We start from the raw sequence: 16532 nt of genomic DNA on the forward strand, positions 1-16532 counted from the left end.
TAACATTTTAAATCACACTATCTAATTATTGCTTACGTGATTCTTAGGCCCAGTATGGCCAGGTGAATTAAGGTGTTCGACTCGTAATCTGAGAGTGGTGGGTTCGAATCCCCGTCGCACCAAACATGCTCGCCCTTTCAGCCGTGGGGGCGTTATAATTACGGTCAATCCCACTATTCGTTGGTAAAAGAGTAGTCCAAGAGTTGGCGGTGGGTGGTGGTGACTAGCTGCCTTCCCTCTAGTCTTACACTGCTAAATTAGGGAAAGCTGGCGCAGATAGCCCTCGTGTAGCTTTACTCGAAATTCAAAAACAAACAAATGTCATTCTTAGCATTGTTATATAATATTCTGGTATTTAACATTTTTTTCAGTAGCCTTATAAACATTAATTTTATTTATTCATTAATTATAAAACGGTTTTCCTTCGCTATTAAAGTCAATATCGTTCAAATATAACAATAATTTCTTCTATATATATGAATATGTTTATGTTTGGTTATAATAACTTCTAAATCAAATTAATATAATTCATTACCACAAGAAGTTAAGTAATGAATAAAAGAAATTTAAAAAATCCAACTGATATCAATATGTATTATATATTATATGTATTATATATTGACTTGATGTTACTTCTAACATTAAACAACACCGGAAATGTAATAAAAATGATTTCTGTTTCCAAATAATTTGATCTACTCTTTGAAACTTCAAGTACATTACATTTTATGTTTATCATTAATTTGATGAGACAATATTTTTTGTTCGTTTTTTTAACCCTAAGATGATCTAAGAGGTCGAAACGTTGTTCTCTACTTTATTTTAATAAAAATTTTAATACCCATACCAGCTGTCTTGGGATACATTTTTTTTCATTTCTTGAGATATTTTCCTTTAAAATAAAATAAGCTCAAACACAATATATAGCAGAAAAACGAAAATTTAACACGTAAATTATACGTTTATCTATATATATGGTTGTGCACGTAAAAGGCTTCATTAACATACTTTCATATGTTCAATTCTCATATAAAGTTTAACTCACTTTTCAGTATTCAACAAGCATTTATCATCAAACCTGCCTAATTTCAAAATTTCCATGCGTGTGTAAATTATGTATAAGGTATAATTTAACAAAAATATATAAGGCCTAACTGAGTTACTTTTGAATACTTAATAAGCATGTATAAAGCCTGTCTAAAGTACTATTGAACATTCTACAAGTATCTATAAGATATGCCTAACTTACCTTTGAACATTCAAGAAGAATCTATAAGGCCTGTCTAGCTTACTTTTGACGAATCAACGAGAATATATACGGTTTGTCTAACTTACTTTTGAACATTCAAGAAACAATTGTAAGGTCTGCAAAGTCTGTCTATCTTACGTTTAAACATTCAATAAGCGTGTCTACACCTATCTATCTATCTTGCTTTTTAATATTCAACAAGTAAGTATAAAGATTGTCTACCATAATTTTGAGGATTCATCTCACATTTAGCAAAATTTTGCAAATCATGTAGAATGTAACTGAACATTCCCTAAGCTTATACTTAGATTTATATATAACATGCCTAACTCACCTATAAACATTCAGTATATTTTTCTAAAACATCTGTTGTTTCTGAAAACTGAACAATTAACCAACAACAAAAATACGAGTATTATTGTATATGTAAGTCGAGAAGTTTAATTTAGTTTTTACGTTTTCACCATTCTTTGGTCTAAGTGACTAATATATTCAATTATTGATCATTTTTAATATTAAGTAAATTTATTATTACCGAATCAGTCAATTTTGGAGAAACTGAATGATAAGTTACTGTTGCTCAAAAACTTACTAGCTCATTGTGATATTTGAATTACTTTAGTTAAAGTTTAGAGACGGATTACATGTATATATGGAAACATCATCTGTTATTTCTGAATATCCGCCACCTTTATACTGCGAGTCGAGCAGGTATTCCCGTCCCATCAAACATGTTCGCCCTTTCAGTTGTGATGGTATTTGTTGGTAAAAACGTAGCCCAAGAGTTGGCGGTGGGTGGTGCTGATAACTGCCTTCTCTCTAGTCTTACACTGCTAAATTAGAGACAGCTAGCGCAGATAATCCCAGTGTAGATCTAGGCGAATTTAAAAAAAACAAAACAATTATGAAAACGTACAAGTGATGAGCTTGAGTGTGGCCCTCTACCGGAGCACGTAGTTATCTTTTATGTTATATAAGCATCCAACTCTTTTCCTAAGTTTGTCATTCTTAACTTGAGGCCTCAATTTGCGGATCGCGGGTTCGAATCTTTGTCCCGTCAAATATACTCGCTCTTTCCAAGTGAGGGTATTATAATGTTCTGGGCACTTCCTCTATTCGTTAGTGAAAGAGTAGTCCAAGAGTTGGCGACAAGTGGTAATGAATAGCTGTCTTCCCTCTAGTCTTACACTATTAAATTAGGGGCGGCTAGCGCAGATATTCAAAAAGCAAACAAACTATTTCTGAATAGATTGGTTCGGAACCACCTAGCAAACAGTTACTATAGTGAGTAAAACTTGATCGTAATATCTGAATTACTTTATTTAAAGTTTTGAAAACAGACGGTTAAGTATGTTTAATTAGCTTTTCAAGGCAAAATTACCATAAAATAATTTATACATTTTTTGTAGTATTTCTATGTATTTATCTGTCAGTTAATCCTTTGTCTTCAGTTCATATTCTTTATCAAGGTACGAGAGAAAAGCGCGGTTATATGCTTCCTATACAGAAAACAGTCTTCTCGACCCACGTGTTTCTATGTTGGTGCTGAAATTAATTAGGCTCGAAAAGGACTTGTATGCTATGAAACTCTTTTGAATGCTTTTGTGCAAAATAATTATGAAAAACAAATAGATACTTATTTTCCACAGTATATAAGGAAAAAGGTGTGTATATATAGCTATAGTGTTTACGTCAGCTACCAGACTAATCACAGGCGCTTATAACACATGGTGAACAAGGCAAACCGCTGGCTGCTCAAGGTAAAAGGATGATACATATGCTAACATGTCAATCATATTAACGCAGATTCCGCCCATTATTAAGCTCCGCCCTTAAATCAGCTGTATTGTAAGATTTAGCCACACAAGCTATCAGAAGGAGATACAAAATCATCATTATAACATTAGGGACAGAATGGTACTTCTTCTCATTGAACTGTTGAATTTATTTCCTAGTTTCGTAGAATTAGGATTTCTCGTCTGTTTCTCTGACACATATTGAACTGAAACCAATGAGTTCTGAAATTAAATAATATTCCGGGTGACGCCTCGCCTTTTAAATGTCGTCATCTGAGTTACAGCCAATCAACAACGAGATAAACATCCATTTATCAGCGCCATGCTGTGAAGCCTGTGCTCTGAAGCGAGGCCACCAGGAATCACGTAGGAGGCCGAGACTTGTTTTGCGAGTGAGATCAGATCGGCGCCAATGTCTTCTGCACAATGGCTACCGAATTGCAGGGTCTGCACACAGCCACAAGTAGCGTGTACTCTCTGACAAGCACACACGTCTGTAGGAGCAGCGATATGCAGCTCGCGAGCTCGCAGACCAGTTTCATTCGCGACCCTGCCGAGTTCAAATACATGACGCCGCAGCACCAAAGCCCTAACGGGCATGCTCTCAGCCCTCATCCCCAGTGGGTCGGGTTCTCCCCGCATGGAGACCCAGGAACATGGCCGTCCAGCATGGCTCACCCGGGTCTTCATCAACAAGACATTAAACCACCACATCACGCCGGGACTGAAATACATCACGGCGCACTAGCTCATCACCGTCCCTCACAGCACATGCCAGCGTCCTACCCATGGCACCCCTCATCGTTGGGACCACCACATATGACAAGTATGGCGCCACCAGGAAACGGATCTTCCCCCTCGCAACGTCCAACTTACGGAATGAACGGTATGCTGACCCATGCAGGTGGCCAGCTTCAGCCAGTCATGAGAGACATGTCCCAACATCTACCCAATGACCACAACGCACATAATCATCATTATCTCGACCCCATACATCATCGTAGTTTGAACTCAAGGTCAGTCGACAGCGACCACACCGTAATCAATGAGTCACCACCGCCCAACTCTGATGACTTGGAGAATTTTGCTAAGCAGTTCAAACAGAAACGAATTAAACTAGGATTCACCCAAGCTGACGTGGGCTTAGCCTTAGGGACACTTTACGGCAATGTATTTAGTCAGACGACCATTTGCAGGTTCGAAGCTCTGCAGTTGAGTTTCAAAAATATGTGTAAGTTGAAACCACTGCTCTGTAAATGGTTGGAGGAAGCTGACAGTTCAACTGGCTCACCAACATCACTTGATAAAATCGCTTCCCAGGGTCGAAAACGGAAGAAGAGGACCAGCATTGAAGTATCTGTGAAGTCAGCGCTGGAATCTCACTTCCTCAGACAACAAAAACCGATGGCTCAAGAGATAGCAGGCCTTGCAGATAGTCTACATTTAGATAAAGAAGTGGTACGAGTGTGGTTTTGTAACCGACGACAGAAGGAAAAGCGGATGACAACGAACGTAGACGTCGCTGGAAACCCTCGAACAAACACCGAAACGGTGAAGGGGGGACATAAAAATGATGGAAGCCAAAATATGCTTTTAAGGCATGCTGATGGCGGCTACCTCAACAATAGTCCACAGTTCCAGTCACACTCTCACAGCCCACCTATGCTCCACTCACCCCCACCCCAGTCAGCCAGCCACTGCATCACTACCATCGGACAGACCCTGACCGCTCACCGCCAACTCACATGACTTGTGGTCAACTTCATTAATTAGAAACACACCATGTAAGAAAATGAGATATTTACTACGTTAACAGGCCTAACGTTTACACATGAAGCAGTGTATCAATAATGGCCTGCTTTGTTTGGTTAGTGAATTGAAGATTTATTTGTGCTCATTCCAGAAGCTGTTAGAATTTCTTGTATATATACATATATATATATAAAAGCCCCGTGATGGCGTTTTAGCTGTTGTGTTTTCGTGCCAATATTCTGTTTTGTATCACTGTGCCCCAGCAGAGCCAAAATTCTCCTATACACGAGTACAGCTGAGACGGAACGGGAGCTTGCGTTGTTTAGAAAAAGGACGAAAAGAGAGAGAAGGCAAGTTTCTGACTAGTCGAAGCACGAGACGAGCGTAGAACAAACAGTTAACGTGAGGTAAGATCATGTGCGGTGTTTTCAGATTTGCTCTTGTTAGCTTACAGTTTTCGGACTAACTCGTGAAGAACTCAGCTTTGTATAGTTTCTAAGATTTTGTGTTTTTAAGAACAGCAGGAAGATTCAGAGAATTTAGTCTATCATTCAGTTGCATCGAGGGGAAAGCACAGTAAACAAAAACAATAAATAAGGTATAAAACTGCTACTCGTAAACTTCTAGTAAATGTGAAAGTTTAAATTACATACAGTGGCTGTACGAACTTGGAGCACGAGGTTAGATAAATACATATTTTGTGAGAGATTTCATTTAGAACTTGACGAAAGGAAATAATAATATCGCAAATGATAAACTTCAGTTTGTCAGAAAATATTATAATGTTTTGGAGTACAGATTCGTGTCTGAACTTCAACTTTACCCTCCAACATTAGTGTAAATCGAGAAAAAGCATTTTTCAGGCTTAACTCTGAAATATGTTTTCGAAAATTGTAATGAATGTATAGACAGTTTGCATATTATTTTCTACAGTCATGCGTATTAAAAAGCACCTTAATCCCTTTGTATAATACCCATAGAATTAAGGAGAAATTTTACGGAAGGTGAATTATGGCAAAAAATATTGAAAATTAACTAAACAAATTATTTTAAATAATACTCTCAGTATCTGGTTGCTTGTTAAATGAAGATAACGTATGTTGCTTAAATTCCAATTCACAACCGAGTTCTCGAGATGATAAACTTGGTTTTTACTACCACCATAGCTGAGATCTCAAATTACCTTTTAATTTACAATAAAAAGAAAAAATAATATAGCTAAAGTAAAAACGAAGCTGATGGTTCTTCCCCCAGGTTTTCTGCAATACTTAACAACATATATGATGTAGGATAATTGTGCAACTAGTACTCACTTTCATAACAACGGTTGGTTTCCGTTGTGAAATTAAACTTTATAATAAAGTTTGTTAAAATATGAATAATGCTAAAGGAAGTGTAAGCCTCACCATTTTTATGGAACATGAAGAAAGTTATTAGTTGGATTATTTGAAGGATTGATCTTAAATCTGCACGAGGGTTGAGTTCTCGTTGTAGTGATAGATAGAGCCTAGATTTATACACAGCAAGTTATTTCAGTTCGTCTAAGTCGAACAGTGGAATCAATAACTCGTAGTGAAATTCAAGAAATCTAATCCAAAGTGCACTTCTTTAAATGTTAGTCGACGTCACAAGTATGTATGAACACAGTCGGCTCACTTTATTGTATTTATATATGTCACGTACCTGTGTAAAATTTCAAAAATCTGCAGGGGGAATTTCGAAAAGTAGTTTTAAAATCGAACAGCTAATTCTGTAAACTTAATATAATAAATAGTATTTAATATCGGCGCAAGCAAGATGTTAAACTTTAGTTTGTAATTGTTATACATATATATATATATATTTCCAGCCTTTCAATGTAACACGAATATAACCGTAATTTGCTTTCTACTTAATTCGGGTCTTGAAATTTTACTTAAGTTTTTTTTTTTGTGTGTGGACATTTATAAGACAACTTATATTTGTTTTATTTTCTTAGAAAGTTGTGAAAATGGTCAAAAAACAGTTTGAAATAAAGCTCATCGACATCTCCAAACTTTTAGTAACGTTTTGATAAAACGAATAGAACAAAATCAAATTAAAACAAGTAATTTTAGTTACATGGTACATTTTCCTGCAGGAGTTACAAAACAAGTAATTTTAGTTACATGGTACATTTTCCTGCAGGAGTTACAAAACAAGTAATATAATAAATATATCCATATATATGACAAAAATATTTTATTGGCACAAAAAGTACTAAAACAGATTTGATGAATTGAAAGTAATCATTGTAACAAATTTTCCTAATGTTAATGACAAAAAGTCCTCAACTGGGACTCAGGTGAATTTGTTCCTTTAAAATTCAGTGACATCATTTAGAAACAGTTTCCAATGTGCCAGTTTGCATTATGTTTTAACCATCTTTACCGTTGTCTTGTAAATAGCATTCACTATGGAATATGTATTTATAAATAAGCATTTTGTTATTTCAATTTTAACGAACTTCAAAATTTTAATGTTTTTTTGTTTTGGTAAGAAATATAAGTTTGAATTGTTAGTTACTGATGACACCTGGTGTTCCAAATAAAATGAAAAGAAATCTCTTAGGCAAACCCATTTAACTGGTTTTAGTTTTAATTAAATTTATTACAATAAAAGGCCTGACATTTTTTCTTAATGAGTTATTGATGGTTTCAAACCAAAAATTATTGTATTTATAAACAATACGAAACAAGCATGATTTTTAATATTTCAAAAATTTACGATAAAAATTAATATTGTATTCAACCATTTTAAATTTTATCAAGTTGTCAGTTTTAAATTAAACTTTATTACCGACTAGTGTAATATTTTGTTTACTGGGATCTTTTAGCGAGTTTGGGGTTCTATTGCTAAACACAACTTCTTCGATTATTCTTCTAAAAATATTATCAAACCCTATTCCATAGCTTCCTATCACAGGTTACAAAATCTTGTTTATAAAATACTTGTACATGTATTTAAACTCGCTATTAAAATTAAGTCAGAGGTTATGAAAATAATTTTCTAAAATTTACGAAAATTTTAAAAGTTTTCAGAAAATGCAAAATTCGGCTACTGAAATATTGTTTAAGAGATTTAAAAATCCCAGCTTTTAAAATAATATCTTAAAATCATCCAGGCAATGTGAAACTTCGCATAATAAAATATTGTTAGTATATGTCTTTATTAGATTACCAAACTCTTTTCAGATTCTACTCATTGAATATTTTGTTATAATCAAAAAATCTATTATTAAGTCCAAATGTTGTTAGAACTGGTGTTTCCCACATTTTCGTCTCCCCAACCTCTAGAATGTCTAGAGATATGTCATTTACATACCAGTTCTATCCTGAATATTTAATAATGTATTGTTTATGTATAAGTAGGCTAGATTTCACAGATTTAAGGATATGTAAATACAGTTCAAATGAATGATTAAAAACTATTGTCTGAAACTTGGTTTTTCTTTCTGGTATAATAAACATATTTTTTCTGTACAATTTCTACATCACACTTAACTGTTACCTTTTCTGTTAAAGCGATTGTAAAAAAAACAAACAAACAGTTATTAGCTCTGAAATAGCGTGTACTAAAAGGATGGCATGACATCCTGCCATTTTCTGCATTAGTGAATTGTCTAAGCTTTGCTACTGAATCAAAGGCTTAATTGAGTACACGACATTATGTATACCATATGACAAACCCCAAGGAAAGCACGTACTGAGTGTTAAAGTTTTTTTTTTGTTTTCCAATATTACATGCTATTTCATGGAAATTCTGAGATAACACGAAACAATAACTTAGTTTTGCATATTGTTAGACTAACACGAAACCATTCAACTTACGAAAACGATAGACCCACTTGGCAATTCATCAAGTGAGAATGGACTACAATGTTTCAATTGTTTGAAGTTACTGCGTTTTATGTTTGAAGCTTGAATTGGGGATAAAATGTGAGGTACTTTCAAGGTTTGACAATGTGATAAGATAGTGAAATCCTTACTGTTAATGTCGTGATTTTTAAACTGTTAGAAAAAGCATATTATTCCTTTGTTTAAAGCTATAACATTCCCGGTGTTAGTTCACAGAGTTTATGCTTTGCATTTGTATAGTATTGTATTTGTACATGTATAGTTGACTGTACTGTATATATAATAAGGCATTAAATAACTGTATTATATATATAACAAATCGCAATTAGGTATAATAAACACCAGATTTTGTGACATAATATTTTGTTGTTATCTTTTTGTAAACTATTACATTGTTTAATCTTGCATTTTGGGTGATGTCGTGAACGGTTTATGAAAAAAAAAAACATTCGATAACATTTCTAGAATAAAGTTTAGTATTGAGGTTGCTGATAAACAAAACGAAGAACCAGTATTACGAAAATGTAAACTAATACGATATTGGTCAATTTTTTTCAAAGCTGCCCATCCAAACACTAAGCTACACTAACACAGTTTTAACGAACCCATCCGACATCGAGTTTCTAATACTATCTTGAAATGACATATTCACATGTTTGCATATCGCCAGATGTCGCTACCAACTACATAATGATAAAAAAGAAAGACCAAATATTCAACTAGTTATTTAAACAACTAAATACTATTTGGTTCTAAAACTGTCTTTATTAAATTTTTTTCTTTTATTGAATTCAGTAGAAAACTAATTGTAACAAGTCTATGAAAGTGCGATACGGGAAGGTGAAACACTGTACCTGCTAGCGTTGAGTTCAAGGCAGGAAAACGTTTTAAAGTAGAAACGCGAATAACACCGTTCATAAAACGTAATAATTAGTCAAGAAGTTGCACTAAACGAGTTGTTTAGTTTCAGATACTTCGACTTAGCTGAGTGAGAAGGCAGGTTTTGTTTCATGCTGACATTGACATAGATAACATACATTTATATTCTCTATCTTTACTGCATCAGTTACAGCGTGCAAAGTAACCACGGGGACCTTCTTCAGTTACAGCATTAAGGAAAGTATGTCATTTATTTAAAATAAAAACAGAATCTGAACCCACAACTTATAAAATTATTTTTCTACGAAATTAGAAGAAACTCTAGGAGATGAAAGTGACTGCGTAAACAGTTTGATTTAAATCATGATTTACTGTGTTCTGTAAACGCTCTACAGTTGCGTGAGAATAACATAAAATGTGTAAGAAAGTACCGTAAACAAAGCTAACAGTCGCGACTCGTTTCGTCTTTAGCACGCCAGGGGGAACTATTAGCTCGACGTGTTAGGTAGGGAGAAAAGGTGCCGGACACCGTCTCAACAAAAAATGGGCATTGTGAACGTTACACACAAGCGACGTAAGCAAACCAAAAAGAGTTTACCCATGAAGATGAAAGATCCACCTTTCGAAAACGCTCGGGTTATAGGGTTTTTATTTCATCTTTATCTAGTTATTTAGTTAATGTTACTAAACTGTATAGGTCGCTATCTACGTCTGTTTCTCTAGCAGTCACTGTCTGATTTTTCTAAGTATTTTAACTATCTTTTTGCTCACTTATCTCTCTATCTTTCTCTGCGTTTCTAACTACCTAGTTATCCATCAGTACGCTTGTCATATTCATCACACCGAGTTCTCTAAAAAAGAAAAATACACACCTTACTTCTGCATGAGACTGTTTGACGGAAACGTGACAGTAAAAACATTTCGAAAGTACTGACTTTATTCATAAGGCTAAAGTAGTAATTGGATAAACTCTTCCTTCTCATGAAAGTTTAATGAGCTATTTACTAACATTCTATTTTAAGACATTCATCAGATGTTCGAAAGAAGGGAATTATAAATTACCGAAGCTTATACTGTTTGTTTATTATATGTACAGTATCTTATTTTATCTGTTATAGTAGCGAGGAGATAGCTTTAAATCATTGTTTTATGATTAGTGTACATATTAAGAAATAGACGAATAATAGTTTCTGTACGAACCTGTTCAGGTGATGTACTTCAGACCAACTTTTCTGTTTTAAAGATAAAATGACTATTGCTTTCGTTATGCAAAACATTGATAAGTCTAAAACAAATTGTGTAATTGTATTGCAAAACCAAAGATGTTTATGACCTGTAAGGGAACAGGAAGAATATAAACCAATTACTAATACACTGAAAAAAAACAACAAAAAACTCGTGCATATATAATAATGTTTACCATGGTTAACTTAACCATTGTAATTTCCCAAGCCTTAGTGCAGTTAATTAATTTAAGTCTTGTTATTAAATAACTGAAATATTGTTTGTTATTTAATAAATTAGTACAGTTGGCAAATTAAAATATTTTGTATAGTTTATGTAACAGGTTGTACCTAATTATCACAAATATTGTATGCTTCATTTAGGTTTATTAACATAAATAGTACGTATTGTATACGTGTAGACTATTGCAGCTATTTAACTTAAGAATTGCACATAGCATGCAATTTGTAACAGCGTACGTTATAGCATACAGTATTCATTGTTATATTCTCGTGTTTAACCTTGTTTATAAACATATTTGCAATAAACATACTAATGTAAATATTACAATTAAGGTTTTTCAGGAGTAGAACTAAGTTATCCTACAATAACAGGAATATCGACAAGTTATTACAAAACGAATGGAATTAAAAGCATTTTCGATCGCACTTACAAACATACATTCACAAATCTCTCTTTTGATCAGTACTATTCGTGCAAAACTGGTCAACTATGTCTGCTAAGTAACTGATTTTATAGAGTGATCTGTCTGACTAGCTTACCTTCAGAGTTTCCTGTAAACTTTTCTCTGTCGTCTCCACCAGACTATCACGTGTTTGGGAGTGTGTGCAAAAACTGTCCACACCTAAAGCGGGCAAGCATGCAACCCATTTCTCCTCCCTGCACCTAGTCACTGCTGAAAGTGGTATGGAAAATTGGGAGCTTGTACGCTGGAGGGTGGGCAAAGAGTATTGTTTTTTTTTAATTTCGCACAAAGCTACTCGAGGGCTATCTGCGCTAGCCGTCCATAATTTAGCAGTGTAAGACTAGAGGGAAGGTAGCTAGTCATCACCACCCACCGCCAATTCTTGGGCTACTCTTTTACCAACGAATAGTGGGATTGACCGTCACTTATAACGCCCCATCGGCTGAGAAGGCGAACCCGCGACCCTCAGATTACAAGCCGCACACCTTAACTCACCTGGTCATGCCGGACATGGGGAAGAGTAACCCACCTGGTCATGCCGGACATGGGGAAGAGTAACCTATAGTAATTTTCTTTGAGAGCCCGAAAATTCCCTTTCGCTTTTTCAAATCTCATTGCATTTCAATAGTCGTATTTGTGCGATATCTACGTTTATAATGAATGATATTTTCTAAATTAGGGCTGTTACGTTGTTACTTTTCATAAGTCTGGCAAAAAATATTTAGGCTTACACTTCATGGTCGATGATTGAAATTCATAGAATAATTGCAAAACGTATAAACAAAATACAAGGTTGCGAAAACCGAATACGTTAAATAGATGGAATAAACATGTTTTTTTTTTTAATTTTACGAACTTTTAAGCATACCAAGGTAAACATTTGATGTAAATTTTTGTCAGCGGTAACCCGGAAGCTTTCTTTAGTCACATGTTCAACGCGAGACGAAAACCTTAACTACTCTAAGTAAGAGACAAGATTTCTTAGATGGATAGTCAGTAAGAAAACGTAAGTTTGTCAGTGACTGTTATACATAACAAAGTTTCTATTGTGATTATTTAACATAAGAAAATAAACTTTTAAAGTGGACCTTCGACAAAAGACGGCTTTCTTGTAAAGTGAGTATTCAACATGAGAAGACATGAGTCTATACTGACTATCAAAAATAAGAAGACCTAATTCTATACTGACTATCAAAAATAAGAAAGCATACATCTCTACCATTTAACATAAGAAAGCATGCTTATATTCCCCCCCCCAGTGGCTCAGCAGTATGTCTGCGGACTTACAACGCTAAAAACCGGGTTTCAATACTCGTGGTGGGCAGAGCACAGATAGCCCATTGTGTAGCTTTGTGCTTAATTCAAAACAACAACGAAGCATGCTTATATACCGACATTTCAATATAATAAGGCAGATAAATTTTCGGTACCATCAAAATGCAGTTCTCATATAGGCCGTTTCACCACGATTTTCTATCGGCTGTGGTTGTCACGTGATTTGCTGACTTGCATATTCAAAATCGTTGTAATGTAACGTGCTTCACCTCCTGTATATTTATATCTAAATACCAACTTTCTTTCATTAGCTAAATAATGTTTAATAATTTTTTCTCTCAACTTTCTTACAAAACTAAATTTACTGGTTTAATTTTCGTATGGATGTTTTATTGTTTTGTTGCGTATGTTAAATATTTAGTTCGCAAACTTGCTAAACTGCCTACGTTTAACTATTTTTGACTTGTCAGGCTAATTAGATTTGCTATAGTTATTTCAAGTTGCTTTAGTTAAGGCATGCGACTCGTAATCTGAGGGTCACGGGTTCGCGTCCCCGTCGCACCAAACATGCTCGCCTTTACAGCCGTGGGGGTGCTATAATGCGACGGTCAACCCCACTATTCGTTGGTAAAAGAGTAGCCCAAGAGTTGGTGGTGGGTGATGATGACTAGCTGCCTTTCCTCTAGTTTTACACTTCTAAATTGGGGACGGCTAGCGCAGATAGCCCTCGACTAGCTTTGCGCAAAATTCAAAAACAAACAAACAATACTTCATGTAAAACCTAAAAATTATATTAACTTGATATAATATCATGTGTAACCTAGGAACAACATTATATGCAACTCTTTATGTTATATGAAATTAATAATATTATTGTACATATGAAGCTTAGGTGCTATATTTTTTGATGCAAGTAAAAATCAACATAAAATCTGAATGTTGTCCGGATTTCCATTAAAATATATTTAAAACGTTTAGATCCGAATTCGAGTATTTTCCCATGTTTTATAAAAAAAAAGCAAAGTCTGAAAAAAAAGAGTCGATGAATTTGCTGTTTTGTTTCACGATGCAAAAAAAATACAAAACAAAACACACTTGAATGCAAATCAAAATAATAAGCAATTCATTGGAAAGAAAAACTAAAACTTGGGTGAAAGTGTAAGACGAGAAAGTAAGAGAAATGCTAGTTTGAGAGACGGACTTTGAAGTTTACAGGCACGTCTGTTATGTGATACTGTAACAGAGCAGGGCGTAAGATATGACGATACAGCGAAACGCGATTCGTCCTTGTGGCTTTGGTAGAAATGACAAAGACAGAATCGTGTCGGATTGTGCACAATGGTACAGATTTCGCGAGATAAATAATCGAACGAACTGCCATTTTATGCAGTTGGTTTGTTACTAGCTTTATGTAAAACACGTACACGTAGACTGAAAAATAAAAACTAATTTAGAGAAAACGTTGAAATTATTTGCTGTAAAGTCTAAACATTTATTTTTTCAGAAAAGTGAAATTTATAAATTGATGAGTAAACAGAATTTGAATGTTGATAAATAACCACGGTTCTGAAACGAAATCAGCGATAAACCTTTAGATGGACCAGATGTGCTTCAGACACGTACTCTTTAGTGTGTTAAGTTTTTATCACAAAATGACTTTTCTCTAGCACAGGTAGCGTAGTAAAGACAATAATTCACGTTTCCTTAAGAATTATAACTGTTGGTTAGAGCAACGTTAATACACTTTAAAGCATTATGGAATATTGAAATGACTCAAACTAACTCTCTTAGAATTAATCCCTTCGTTTCGTGCATACAAATTTAGAACAGAGTAAATCTGGCCCTTAAGAAAATATACCTGTCGTGTCGCCTGATTGTGTCTTCTTGGTAGAATGGTGATGCTAGTATTAACAGTAACATTTGTATTTAATTTAAAACGTACCTTTTAATTGTGCGTTTACCGACTCCGTAAATAAGTTTATTATAAGAATAAAGGTTTACAATCTCTACCTGTCTTACACTTAATTATTATTTTTATAGCTTCTGATTAGTTGCTGATATCAGCATTAATTATGGAAATAGGCGATTAGATTCGTTGGGAGAAACAGGGTTTTAAGACAAAAATCTCGAGAACGACTGATGCGTTGAATAACATTTAGTTACATGAACGCTTCGGATGATACCCGATCCATTTTCAACAAGTACGCGTATACAACTAGTCTTGTATAAACCCAGCAAGAAACTGAAAACAAATACACGTTTAAACATCGCTTTATGTGAAATTAATAGACTGAGAGAAAACTAAAGGGGACAAGACATGGTGAGGTTAAACAAAAGTAGTTGTAGGAGTTCATTATAATGTTTTAAGGTTTATCTTCGTCAATTTATTATAGCAGTATTACCTATAGCATTTCCGAATGAACGAGCTAAAGATACGTGTGTTATGTGCGCATAAAACTACATCATGAAATATTGTATTATTATGATCGGTCATGTACAGTTCGTTGTCAGTGAAGATCTCTTCAGAACCTGTCATTGAAGTCATTTTGGTATATGAGTATACTAGCAAGATAGTTGTCTCTTTTAATTTCATATATTTTCTGATCTCCTGGTGTAATATACTTTTATTGGGTTCAGATTACACCAAGAAAGGGTGGTAAAAGTAATTTTCTTCTTTAAGAGAAAATTTGGACTGAGGAGTCTTCAACAGAATGGACATTTACGAATTTTTTCTGCTTATTAAATTAACGTTGTGAACTATTAGCGCATGTATTCGTCTACTTTTGTTCCATGTTATTATTTTACGCCTTTTCTGGATTTCATTTTCTCATTTCACTCTGACAGCCCGGCATGGCCAAGCGTGTTAAGGCGTGCGACTCGTAATCTGAGGGTAGCGGGTGCGCATCCCCGTCACGCCAAACATGCTCGCCCTTTCAGCCATAGGGGCGTTATAATGTGACGTTCAATCCCACTTTGCGTTGGTAAAAGAGTAGCCCGAGAGTTAGTGGTGGGTGATGATGACTAACAGCCTTCCCTCTAGTCTTACACTGCTAAATTAGGAACGGCTAGCACAGAAAGTCCTCGTGTAGCTTTGCGCGAAATAAAAAGAAACAAACAAAAAACCAAAGAGACAAAACGTACAGTGTTGAATGTGATGAGGACCTTCGCTTGCAGTTCGAAATGTTATCCCAGAATTAACCGGCAGATGTAGTCCAGAACAACTAATGTTGTCTAATGCTTAAAAACACAAACACACAAATAACTGGTACAAGCTACATAAAAGCTAAAATATTTGTGCAAGTTATTTATTTCTCAAATTTCTTATAGTATGGTTATAAGAATAGAAACCCCAGAGGCCCTTTTCTCCATTATCTGGACTTTGTCTCTGTCTGATAAGTCCACGTATGGTATTTCAGGCTATCCACATATTTTCTTTATCTAACCCGTGAACAACAACAACAACAAAAAAAAACACCACTAAAAACGCGCTTTACTAAGTCTCATGTCCACGCGTCAGGTTAACTCCCCTCCAGGTGCAAGATCTAACGTACCTTTACGTGTTGTACTTTCGAAAAACAACCGATTAGTCTGTTTGCATTTTCATTAGCGATAAATAATTTTTAGTCTACAAGGAAGACGAAGATTTCTTGAAGAAAATATTGAAATGAATCAGAAATTTAAGAATAATTACGATATATATCATAACAAGTCGCATGCGCTCAGCTAAACTCAACTGTTTATTTTTACTGAATAATAGCTTATCAGACTGATGTAGT

The 16532-nt window shown here is 34.8% G+C and overlaps 1 protein-coding gene across 6 annotated transcripts in view; it reads left to right on the forward strand.

Annotated features, from left to right (window-relative positions):
• Window positions 1-3200: 3200 nt before the first annotated feature.
• Window positions 3201-16532, forward strand: part of LOC143250661 (POU domain, class 3, transcription factor 4-like) — a 59903-nt gene continuing 46571 nt past the window's right edge. For all 6 annotated transcript variants that reach the window (XM_076501537.1, XM_076501538.1, XM_076501536.1 and 3 more), the window contains exon 1: window positions 3201-5204. In XM_076501537.1, the coding sequence (XP_076357652.1) occupies window positions 3472-4794 (1323 nt within the window). In that variant the 5' untranslated portion in view covers window positions 3201-3471 and the 3' untranslated portion in view covers window positions 4795-5204. The remainder of the gene's footprint in view (window positions 5205-16532) is intronic.

Source organism: Tachypleus tridentatus, chromosome 5, assembly GCF_004210375.1.
Source record: "Tachypleus tridentatus isolate NWPU-2018 chromosome 5, ASM421037v1, whole genome shotgun sequence".
Taxonomy (NCBI): Eukaryota; Metazoa; Arthropoda; class Merostomata; order Xiphosura; family Limulidae; genus Tachypleus; species Tachypleus tridentatus.